The 12,988-nt window shown below is 35.7% G+C and overlaps 1 protein-coding gene across 33 annotated transcripts in view; it reads right to left on the reverse strand.

Moving 5' to 3' along the window:
- The window catches only part of ROBO2 (roundabout guidance receptor 2), an 862,058-nt gene that overhangs the window by 108,591 nt on the left and 740,479 nt on the right, over nucleotides 1-12,988 (reverse strand). For 17 of the 33 annotated variants that reach the window (XM_085527460.1, XM_085527421.1, XM_085527361.1 and 14 more), the window contains exons 6-7: nucleotides 8,688-8,815; nucleotides 5,242-5,253 (exon numbers count right to left, since the gene is read on the reverse strand). In XM_085527460.1, coding sequence (XP_085383586.1) covers nucleotides 5,242-5,253; nucleotides 8,688-8,815 — 140 coding nt within the window. The remainder of the gene's footprint in view (nucleotides 1-5,241; nucleotides 5,254-8,687; nucleotides 8,816-12,988) is intronic. The other 16 variants (XM_085527515.1, XM_085527477.1, XM_085527497.1 and 13 more) reach the window with 1 other exon arrangement.

Here is a 12,988-nt window from a genome sequence, read left to right on the forward strand (position 1 = left end):
TTGGCACTGTACATTTGCAGCAATTGCAGCAATTTCATAGTTATCTTTATAGCAATAAAAGTTATGGTACAGTATGATATGGTACAGTTAATTAAAACATGGTAAAGAAAGATTATTCTCTCCTGCTGCTCAGCCATGGTGAGGCCACGTCTGGAGTACTATGTCCAGTTCTGGGCTCCCCAGTTGAAGAAAGATGGGGAACTTCTAGAGAAAGTCCAATGGAGATGGTTAAATTCCTGTAGCATCTTCCTTCTGAGGAAAGGCTGAGAGGTCTGGGTCTGTTCAGCCTGTAGAAGACTGAAGGGAGATCTTACCAATGCCTACAAATATCTTCAGGGCAGGAGTCAAATGGATAGGGCCAGTCCTTTTTCAGGGTGACTGGTGACAGAAAAAGGGGTAATGGTCTAAAATAGTAACACAAGAAGATCAATAGGAAAAATGTCTTTGCTATGAGTAGTGATAGTGCAATGGAACAAGCTGCTCAGAGGTGCTGTGGAGTCTCCTCTGAAGATACTCCAAACTCCCCCTAACACTTTTCTGTGTAACCTACTCTGGGGAATCTGTGTTAGCATTGGACTAGATCATCTCCAGAGGTCCCTTCCAGGCTCTGTGATCCCGTGAGTAAAGAAAGCAAAGAGAAAAGGGAATGCATTAATGTATTGATTTTCATCCATTTCTTGAAGGAAAAGTAACAGATTTAACCTTTTTAAAAAAGTGAAAAGTTTGCATAAGGAGCAACGCATCAAAAGACTCCTTTTCATACACTGTTTTTTTTCAAACACTTATGGAAGGACTCAGAATCCACTGCAGCAAGGAAAAAAATTCCTGCAGATTTGAGCATACATAATAAATTCAGAATAGCTAAAAAAGATTTACACATCAAAACTCTCCCAAGCTAGAGTTCAGCAATAAAATTAAAAGCTAAATGAAATCAAACAATCAAAAAAGAAAGGAAAGAAAAAAGGCCCTTTATCACTTCCTGCACTCACTATAACTAGATTTTCTGTAACAGAAACAGCAACGCATATAGGCACATACTCAGAAGACTGGGCACAGTACAAAACACTAAAACTTCAAGTAGGCAGCCATCTTTCATGGTGACTGTTGAAGAATCCTCTCTCTGAACTTCCACATTTCTGTTTTTAATACTACCTGATATACCCAAAGTACTTGGAGAAGTTGAAAATGGAGACAGAATTTTGTGGGCCAGCCCTTAAATGTTTGATGGTAATGTGTTCTGGCCTATATAACCTGAACATATTCCCATGGTACCTGGAGTCATTATTCAGATTTAAGCTAGTTCAGCTAGCACAGTCTGCAAAGGGATAAACACTAAAGAGTTTAGGATTTTTTTTATTTTTTTTTTTAATTATTATTATTTTTAAAGTGGTCTTTAAAAGGCTACAAAACATCAAAACAAGTCAGTTCTGTATTTTTTCTTCTTACTGGTACTCAGAGGCCTAAGTATTTCTAACCTTTTGACTTTGAAGAATTTGCCAAATGACAAATAAGAAAAAATACATTACTCTTTCACTTAATAAATAAATGCACAAAGTCTAATGTTTACTGGTGCACTTACCACCTTCTGAAAACTTCTTTATGTGACAGAAGCATGCAGACAAAATACTGCAGTTTGATATACGTAGGTAGGAGATTTCTGTCATTGAAAGGTGGCACAGCAGTGCCAAGCATGATCTCATCTCGTCTGTCACACACCAATTGTCATTGCTGATATGGTTGTACTACTCTTCAGTGACTCAAATGGAGTTTCTGGAATATGCTAAAAATAAAACTATTCTCCTTTAAGTCAGAATGAAATGGAAAAAGATAGCACTCTTTCTCAAAATGGAAAAGGATAGAGTTCTTTCTTAGCTATCATCCAAACAATGTAATTTCAAGCCACAAAAACTAATATATGCTCATATATTAAAAAAAAAAAAAAAAAAAAAAAAAAAAGTCCTTTCTATTTTGTTTCATGCTACACCACTCTGAACGGATCATTAAGGCAAGCCTGACCTGGTGACCTGACCAGGACCTACTATATCCCTACTATATTTAAGTGAAATAATGTTTCACATGCTTAGGTGGCATTTAATTAGTATGAAATTTTGAATATTGATGGTAAGTGTCTTTTTTGTTTTTATCTCCTCCAACATGGTAGGGAAGTAAAGTTATTGTAAATTGCTTGATTTCCCCTTACTTCATTAATTCTAAATAATTTTTATCCAGGTAGCAAAATTATCTGGCTATTTATTGCATGTCGCCACTTTCTAAGATGAGTCTCAGCAAATTAAGTAAACCTGACTCACTATAAAGCAATTGAAATGCAAAGAACTGTATTTTGACCTGGACATAGGTGAAAATAATTTGTAAACAGTACTTTTGAATGACCTTTTTGCATTAACAAAAATGTAACTGAAGCATTAGACATATATTTTCACAAATCTTCTATTTCTTAGTTAATTTTAAGACTCCGTCTGAGAGAAGTATAGCAACTACTTTTGAAAAGTAGACCAGTGTTACTTTTAGGTGGAATTATCCAAAACTTCTGGGCCTCTCTCAAATTTTGGGCTACTTTTTACAGTTATTCTCCTGCATGGCTACTGTAAGAAATACAGCAGAGTGCCAAAATAAGAAAATATTAACTTCCTCATTTAGAAAATTCATCTCGCATGTGAAATAATGGAAGAAATAGGGATAAATGGGGTTAAATATTTTGTTTCCCAAATCATCTATTGTAAATCTTATAACAATTTCAAAAGGTTATAAATAAGAAAACACCTATTTCAGAAATGAGCCAAGTGTTTATACCTAGCAGCAACACCAAGTAATCTAGCACAGAGCTGTTAAATTCACCAGCTGCCATCCACCTGAGGCAGGATCATACCTCATTTCATCTATGTAGTATAGATCATATGTTAATATCTGCTTGAATCAAACATGATCACTGGCAGAAGTAATCCCAACTCCTGAATTTTCCAGTCAAGCTGAAATTTAAATGACAATGTCACAACTAATAGAATATAAATATTTGAAACAGGTATAAAGCTAAACAGAAGACGAAACTGATTCAGTTTGCAGTAAGAACTACAATCCTTGAACATTAAAAATATATGTATCTATTTTCCAGCAACACATCAAAGAAACAAAATGTTTTGTTCTTTATAGCATAGTAAAGACAAAACAAATCTGCTCTGAAATGGAGGTAGCAATGAAAAACATGCATTTGGATAATATGCAGGTATCAGGAAAGAATATAAACTTATAAATTGCTCTCCTTCAGTTTAACATACACAAAAGTATAAAAATATACTTCTGTTAAAATGTCACCCTCCTAAAGAGCTGTGAGTATAATAATATTAAGAAGAGTTCTCTTTATCTTCCTTCTGTAGGAGGTGAATTTTGCTCTGCCTTCAAGTCAAGTCTCTAAACACAGCAAAACAAAAAACTACAAGATTTGACTCGCCATTCCTGTCAGATGACAGTTTTAACAGATCATTTGAACATTCTGGTGGTGAAAATATGGTGGAAAGAGAGATTACTTTGTTTTGTTCTACCTGGCTTTATATTTTCAACAGCATAGATAGATGCCAGCCTTGCCTACTTTTGAATGAAACAGAGATAGGAACAGTAGGATGAAAAGGAAGAAAAAAGTAAAAGCAAACCCTATTATAAGGAGAGCAGTGTCTTTTCTACAGGTACAGGATTAGATATAAGTGACCAAAGAAAGCAAGCCACTTATACACTGCAATCACTACACTTCCAGACTAGGAAGGAAAACTGTTTTTTTTAGGTTTACTCTGGTTTTACTGTTACAACTCCTGGGAATTAATTTATTGAGAACTAGCATAATCTCAAAGTAATACAATAGGGACTCAGGTTTAAAGCTGACTATTGATTTTCTAAATGGAGAATTGTGAATTACTCTACTACGTGGGGAATTCTCCAAGTTTGGTAAGCAATAAAGTTACTGCAGAGGCACATGGCTTGGCTCTATTCACGATAGTTCAAGCAAGCTAATTAGCATGGGATCACCTTTGTTATGGAAACAGATGCTTAATCTAGATCTTATATTTAAATTATTTCAACTTTTATTCCTCCAGCTTCATAAGAGTGAAGACCTGAGACAAGGTCAAGATCAAACTTTAGTCAAACACATTTGTTTAAATAAATAAATAAAAACAATGACTACATAAAGACTACAGCTCTTAGAAATTTCTATAAACACCAGTACAGACTTCTCACACTAATCCAAAAACAAAACACAAAAACAAACAAACAAACAAAACCCCCAAACAAACAAAAACAATAAATAAATAAATAATTCACCGAACAGAGTAACCATATTATTATTATAGAAGATACATATCAGTGCAAACTGCAAAAATTCAGAGAAGCATTATGATCAATTAAATTATTTTAAAAGTCCATACAGGTACAGAGTAAAGATCCGTGAATGAAAATTAAATAAGTTCAGGATATTTGTGAACACCAAAAGTGAATTGCAGCCAGTGGCAGTTGCAATTTTTCCATTATGCTCAGTTAGATTTCTATACATTTTTAGAAGTAATTTCAAAGACATAAAAAGGAATCTAAATTTCACAATAAGAAATCAAAATCCAGAGACTGTCTTCCTCCGGACTTGTTATTCATAATGGCCACAACCTATACAGAGCATTCCAGAATGCACCTGAAGTTGACCAAAGGGTGAAAATCAATGATGAAGTTTCTTAACAAGCACGGAAATCTACTCCATCCCCTCTTCAATCCCAGAACTATTTCATTTCAAAAGTCTTTGAAAGACACAAAAAAAGAAAGGACATGCAATGCCTGTGCTTTTACTGCTATGCAATAGAGGCACAATGAGCTGATCATTTAGGGCCTGATAGAAGCTCACCAAAGTCAATACAATCCATTCTGTTTATTTCAATGGCTTTTATACCAGGCCCTTAAATAGGCTGTTAAAAATGTCTGAATGATTTTGGCTCAGTATCACCACACCCGTTCAGTTTCACTGACTGGTTATTTCTTGGTGATTTGGCAAATGTATTTATGCATGACATAGCAGAAAATAGAAAGTTCAGAAATAGCACTTTGTCAGTCAAAATCACTTGCCTGGTGCTATAAAGTTAATATTATTAAACACTGGCTGCTAACTTAAGCCAGTTAAATACTGTTGCAAATGAAAGATGAAGCATTGCATGAAGCCATGCTAAAATGGATAGAAGGATGGTTACTTACCAACGGGGCGAGCTGTTGACATTACAATGGTGTAGTGAGAACATAAAAAAAAATTAAAAAAGAAAAGAATATCTGTCAGAATGCATGACGTGTAATGTTACGTTAAACTATGGATACTACCATGATTGCCAACCCCTCAAATGACAGCCTATGTAAAATATTCACTATTATTTCTGTTTTGTCACGTGTTACTATTACCACATTTATTTGAGTATAGTATCTGAGCAAGCTGACTGGAACCATTCTCTGAGAAACATTTTTTGATATCTTCACATGCCATCAGCAAGTATCACTGTTAGTGCCTGATAAAAGAGAAATCACTTGCATTAGGGGGAAAAAAACAAACAAACAAAAAAAAAAAACCAAAAACCAAAACCAAAACCAAAACAAAACAAAAAAAACAACAACTTTTAGATCCTGATGAACACATCAGTTTAAGCTACAAACTGCCAAATGTCATGCCAGTAGATGCAATGCATTTACTTTCTGAGTCAGATATCAATTGAATTTTAAGCATGGTCAGTCACTACAGCAGTGGGGTCCACAAAAAGCCCAGGACAATCTTTCTCATTTAATAACAGGCATGAAGGCTTATAACACATTGTTTTTTCCTCACTGACAAGACTGATGAAAATATAACAGATAGGCCACAATAGCCATGGGGATTTCAACCCAGAATCTCCCAAATTACAGCTTAGGAAACTTCTACTTTCTAAATAAATAAATAAATAAGAGAAAACAACAACAACAACAAAAAAAAACCTGCTGAATGATCGGCAGGTTAATACTGTTTCAGACTGGTATCAAGACTGAAAGCTGTTGCTGCAGCAAATTATTTCTTGATGATAGCAACAGCTGTTTATTATAGTCGTGTTGGGAGAGAGGACTGCCTGTCCCTCTGCTAATAAAATGCAGACATCCCCTTTCCCAAGAACCAAAAAGATGGATAAAAATTTTACTCAGGGTTTCAACCTGGTTAAATGAAACATCCCTTATTTTAGCAGTAGAAATAGTTACATATTTTTGTGTAACATTATTTACATATTTATTTACATATTTATTTTAAAATAAGATAACTAGTCTATATCCTTACGTGCAGACTATGGCCAGAAGTGAAGACGTGCAGATCCCTACATAGCACAGCATGGAAATATCATTTTAGTTCTCAGCATTTCTATATCTTTATTTTTACTTTTTCATACTCACTTTAATTATTTCAAGCCTACTGCCCTTTCTCAAGCTGTCATCTATTTTGAGACATTCTGTTTTTTAGTATTATGACATACTCTTGGTCTCACAGAAAGATAAGGAATGAGTGATGTGCTTCTTTCCAAGACAGAGCCCGAATACTGAATCACTGAATTCAAATTCTGTTATCATTTACAACCATGTAGCAGTTGTACAAAAAGTGTAACAGTGAACTTCCCTGACTCCATCCTCATTCATTGCTTTGAGAAGATGGAGCCATGAGGGAGGGAGCTAAGGGTTATGCTGTTGCAGCCAGGATTGCAGTCAGAACTGCAGAAAAACAAACACGCAAGGACCAAGGAACCTTCAAAGTGAATTTTCAAGTGCTAACATCCACATGAAGGATGATTTTGCTAAAATCAATTTCAAACGAAACTGGTTAAAAAATTCAGAATTAAATCTTCTTTTAACTAAAAGGAGCACCATACGTGGTCCCTTTTAAGTCAACAGTTTATCCAGTACTTTGTTTCCAGGAAATACAGACTAATAAAATTTAGTCACTGAATTTCTTAGCTTTTCTCATTTTCTGTTACCCTGAACATATAATAAGCTCATATCGTCATGGCTTCCTTTAAGTTGCATAAACAATATATATTCAAATATAAATTGCAAACCTAGGGGAGAGTAGCACCCATGATAATGAAAGCCTGCTTTTACTGTAGGAAAATCAATTACATTATATGTTTCATTTCTTTGTTTTTCCACCTTACTTTGATAAAGTTCAAGCTTCAGTGATTTCAAAGGACTTGTTTGCTTGTTTCTAGTTATTGTTCATATTAAAAGCCTACAATATATAAATATCAAAAGCCTGCTCCACTGATGCATGCAGTGGACACAGTTCTAAGAGTGTTTAAAGGCTACTGAATTGGTTGCCAGATATACTGGATATCATGATTCTGCCTGTAACACAGGAGAAGATTTAGAGCATTTCTCAGAGTTCAGTGTAGTCACTATTTTCCTCACATTACAAATGGAAAAACAATCTCTTACACAAACGTAACAGGTAAACCTACTTCTTCAGATGAAAACAGGAAGATCTATGTTACTACACATTACCTAGAGTGAACACAGAGGTAATATTTAGCAAATGGGTTATCACTATATTCTCTTTTCTTTGTTATATACTAACATCTCCCCCTCTACAAAGTCATTGGTGCTTTTTTGCCCTTTGAATTCAGCAAATTAAACTGAACTGTGTCCATGCATTAAATGGATGGAAATGGAAGCTGGCCTCTTGGGTCAGTTGACCCCTGTTCTAATAAAGCAATCCACTGAGACTTTGAACATTTGATTTAATGTGTATGAAAAGAGAAGCACAGATAAAGCCAAAAATGTTTTTATTAACCTTTCACAGCTCTACTGAAAACTGTCAGCATGCACCACTAAACTGTGAAATAGTATCTGCGTGATATCCATTGTGCCAAATTGTAGCTTATCTTTTGGAATGAAGTAATGACTACTATATTCTATTTACTAATATGGAAATATTATCTCACAAACTTTTTTGCTCTCTATAATCTCTAGCATGTCCATATCTACATTCACAAAAGACATCTGGGCAGCTCACTGTGCTGCTAGTTTAAAAACCTTTTTACCATATCAAATAGCACCCCTTACACAATGAGTGGATTCCACAGACTGGGAGATATTTTAAGTGAGAATACATTAGTATGCATTACTTACATTATTTAATTGCATAACTTACAAAATTTAATTAAAATTTTCTTTTTCCTCTGACTGGAATTTATCTTACGAGTAAAGAGTGAGCAAAGCAGGGGAGGAGCTAATAATTCCATTATACTACGTGCATTATGTATTACATTAGTAAACGTGCACTCCTTATATTTATTAGGGTATAGCACCCTAATAACAACAATTTAAACTGAGTTTTTACTTATAAAAGACTGTGCGTGTAGTTTTTACTTCTTGCTTATGAAAATGTATGCATCTATTCTTCAATTAAAAAACTATTAGACCAGATAATTAACTGCTGGGGGAGCCTATCCTACTGGACTCAACTAGAATTTTGCCACAGATATCAATGGAAGCAGGATTTCAGATTTGTAGTAAATCAGTACAGACCAACAAGCACACAGGATGTGTGAAAACCAAGCACAGCAGGTAAGGATTTGGCTCATTTTGTCAGAAAGCAATTGATCCATTCAGGACACAAGCTCTCTCTCCGCAGGAATGCTCACCTCGCACAGTAAGCGTAGCAGATGCTTCCACTTTTCCAACTCGATTCTCAGCAATGCATGTGTAGGTGCCTTCATCTGTGCTCATAGCCTTCTTGATGCGCAAAGTGTAGTCATCTTTAATGTCATACCTGTGTTGTAATAAAAAGGGTGAAAACATTTTGTAGCCAACAGAAATATACAGGAACTCTTACCTGGGATATGATATTCTGTCTCTATCTTGGATTCAACTTCTGAAGATAAATTATTACCTAACATTAGATAATTTCACCAAGCATTAATCTCTGTGACATTTTTATTGCACTCTGCATTAGTTAGAAACTTTACATAAAATTAGTATTTCTATGCTCACTCAGTAATAGGGTTTTATTAATATCTTGCATTCATCCTTGATCTAGAGTAATGTGATAAAATTAAGCTATCAGACATCAATTATCAATACATGACAGCTCAGATTTCTCACACCTTTAACTTCGTGAGATACATACTTTACCTTTAGCTGATTTGGAATTTTTTCCTTTATATGTAGTTCTTCACTACAGCAGCAACCCCTTAAGAAAACTAGGCAAGATGGTAGGAGTTGACACTATAACATTATAAACAATAAAAATATATTTAAGCTCTGGTAGGTGACATTTATGGAAGAGGCACATAAAAGAAGATCTATCAGTTTCACAGAAATACTACAGAGTGATTCATTAAGAGTGAACATTCATTCACAAGGCATTCAGAGTGGCTCAACCAAGAAAAACAGAAAAGTATTATTCCGTTAAGTAGTTACCAGCCTGCAAAATTCAAGCTTACCAAAGTATTTTAGGCTTTGATCCAACCTCATTAAGTCAACTGGATACTTTATCTTGTATGAAATTTATTTCCCTCCTGAATCAGGAAAACACGAGTTTTCAGCGTAGATATTTTGCTCTTGTAATGCCCTCTTGAAAATTATTTTCAATTACATTTCTTCTAGATAATCGCTAATGATATCTTAATTAAGATCAAGATTTAGCTTCGTATTTTCATGCATCAAATAATGAAAAAGGCAGATGAGACTAAAGAAAGATCTAGACCCCAGGAGATGTCAGTATTTGAACTGTGTAAATGTTTACTACATAACTTCAGAAAATCTAATTTACCTTCTCTTTGTTAAACAGTAAAGACTCTGCAAGCTTGTTCAGCAAACATACTGAAATGATAGAGAAGAGCATGCTTACATGTTTTAATGAGTAAGAATGTAATGCTATTATTTACAGAAACGTTGTGAAGATCTTCATGAGTATTTTTAATTGCTTTGGGATCATCACATGTAATCATAAGTTACATCACTATTGGCTCCTTTATTACAGTTTTGAAGCAAGAGTATTGTATTCTAATAGATATAAAAGTATCTTAACTCAAAGAACCCTATATGCTGAAACATTTAAAATTCTACTATGTCTGAGAGCCCACAACATCATTTAGATTAACTTTGTTTTATAACAAAGAGAAGTCAAAGCATTTTCTTATACTCATCACAACGTAGTAGTTTCATTCTGTACTCAATAAGTCCATTCTAGTAATTTGCCATGAATTTAAAAAGACCCAACTATGGCTAACTGTTCTGTCAGATAAAATACCACAGATTACATCCCTTTCATTAGGAGTTCCACTTAACTGTGTGTTTCCTGTATGTCAGATTTAAATAATAAACGATATTTTTCCTAGCACAGTACTACAGAGTGACAGAACAAAGTTATGACAATAGAAAACTTAAGATGTATTTTCTGGATTTGTTCAGAGCTGTGGCAGCTATTCATTCCAAATCCATAAGCAGCTGAGGCACATTACATCCTGACTGTACGCAAATTACGCAGTTCTGCATTCTGTGCTGCTCTAGTCAATAGCAAATACAACCACTGTTTCCATAATAGAGAAAAGGCAAATGGTATCCTTTAAAAATCTCAAGCATATGACATCATATCCCACAACAATGGAGTAGTTATTAATCTTTGGCCACCACAGAGTCACAGACAAAAGAAAATACTTATTTTCTTGACACAAGCCCAGCTGTAGGGGACTGAAAATATGAAGTTGCTCTCACCTCCTGTGAGATGACAAAACTAAGATCAGCTGTAATGAAAATGTGAGTTGAATATAGGAGTCCCATTTATAAAGCTGGACAACAATTAGACACTAATTTTGTTACAGTGGCTTAAAGAAAAAAAAAAATAGAAAAAAAAGAAAAAGAAAAAAAAAAGGAAAGAAAGAAAAGATAAACAGCATCCCTGTGGTTCACTTATCACTGCTGAGATAAAACCAGACAGGCAGCAGGGCTGGATCTGATTGGCTGTCCGCTTAAACTGGGATGCAAGCAGCCTGGGACAGGGCCCTACAGTCTGCCATGGGCTGCAGCTGACTTGTTCTTCATCTCACTGATGCACTGGTGCCAATATGCCAGCCAGCTGCCTTGGAGGCTTCAGCAGTCTTTATGCTCACACCTGCCAATCATGCAAATTGTGCAAAGGCTGCTGGGGGAAAAAGCCAGATGCATGGCATACCAAGACGCAGAGAGGGAGCATATCCATAATCTCCCACTTGGGTTGTGAATTGGAGGAAGCAGTAAATGTGTCACTGTCATGGCCCAGTTATCAATTACTTCAAGGAGTGGTCCAGCTCTCCTACCCTGCTTCTCCAACAATACCATACCGAATTTTTGGACCACCCTGGCAGAACATGCCATTTAACAGTTGGATTCATACACAGATGGGCCCATGGGATGTCATAACCATCTGCCATCCTGAAGTACTGATATGCTACCCCTCAGTCATCTGCTTCTTCCACACTGTCCCCAGAAGTCATCACGGTTCAGTGAGAGCTTTGATGGATGAAGCAGCAGGAAGGAGATAGGAAGAAAACTGGCTTTTAGCTTTAGTTGATCTATGTATAGTAGCACAAAGAGCTTGTGTGAGAAAGGAACCATGAAGTAACAAGGTGAGAAGGCTGAATGTGGTTGTATCTTCTAAGTTTCTCAAGCAATGATCTGAATAATCTGCAATAGAGTTTGATCTCTCAATCCTATGCCCTCAACAAGGCATTTCCATTTGAGTTTCTGGAGAAGTTCACTCCCATCTGGATCAACTCCAGCTCCAAGCTGACACTTAAAAATTGGGCTCAGGGTGGCCAGACTCCTGGATTGATGATGGGGCAGAAGAAAACCAGAGTGTATCAGTTATGCCGATTAACTTTGCTAGTGTGCTAAGAAGGCAATGTCTTCAAAATATGTGCAATGTCAAGAAACACCTTCACACATATTACCCTAATATTGCTGGCTCTTAGCCAAGTAATGCCAACATTCTGCACAAAATGTAGGGCATCAGACATCTGCTACATATGTTTATGGCCATCTAATTGATATTAAATACTTCCCTTTGTTAAACATTTGGAGGTGCTTAACCTTTCAGTTTAGCTGAAACTTCAGCCATGAATTGCACTGGAAGAGGGCTTTTGAACAGCTAGTCCCTGTGTTAGGACAAAACTTAACCACTTTTGGGTGTTGTGTTACATAACTTCTGCTATGAACAAGTAATAGCTCACATAGATCTGTCTTTAATTAACTAAAAGGAAGGGGGTCAGAGGACTGGAAAGAAAGAAAGAAACAGAAAACAACAAGCAGATGAGAAAACACTGCTGGTGAGGAAATTCTAATAGCAATTGGGTGATTTTGAGTGAAATCTGGCAGTCTCTGGCACATATGAATACATTCATTGTTGCTAGTTTTGATTAATGACAGTTGTACAATAGTGCGCTGACAGTCACTGCCATACAGACACTTTTTTTTTTTTTTTTTTAATATGAAACACTGCTGAAAATGCAACCCAATCAGATTTGGCCCCTGAACAACATGTGCTATCATCACTGTACCATGAATTGAGATTGATTGGTAACCAGCTGTGACAAAGTGGGAAAAAGAGCCTTGTCCTTTTCAAGAAAAGAAAAGAAAATAATAAAAAAAAAACTGATTTGTGTCAAAACCATTACCATCTGCTTAACCAAATAACAAATAAAATGAAACGTATTAATTGTTTTAAACTATCACAGCCACCAATCTTCTATGGCTATCCAATAAAAGAGAGAGAGACAGAGAATTAGAGAATTTGGTGAAGATATTTATGTGCTTTCTGCTTTTGATATACATTCTTCTGAGTGCTTCATGGAACCCTCAAATTTCCAGATTTTAAATGTGCAGGCAGTTATGCATGAAAATACGTACTCTGTCTTTTGCATGCACAGGTAGCACAGCTGTGTCTGCAGATGGAGTCATTACGTTT

The sequence above is a fragment of the Coturnix japonica genome, chromosome 1 (genome assembly GCF_054131305.1).
Source record: "Coturnix japonica strain WE chromosome 1, WE-NBRP24, whole genome shotgun sequence".
Taxonomy (NCBI): domain Eukaryota; kingdom Metazoa; phylum Chordata; class Aves; order Galliformes; family Phasianidae; genus Coturnix; species Coturnix japonica.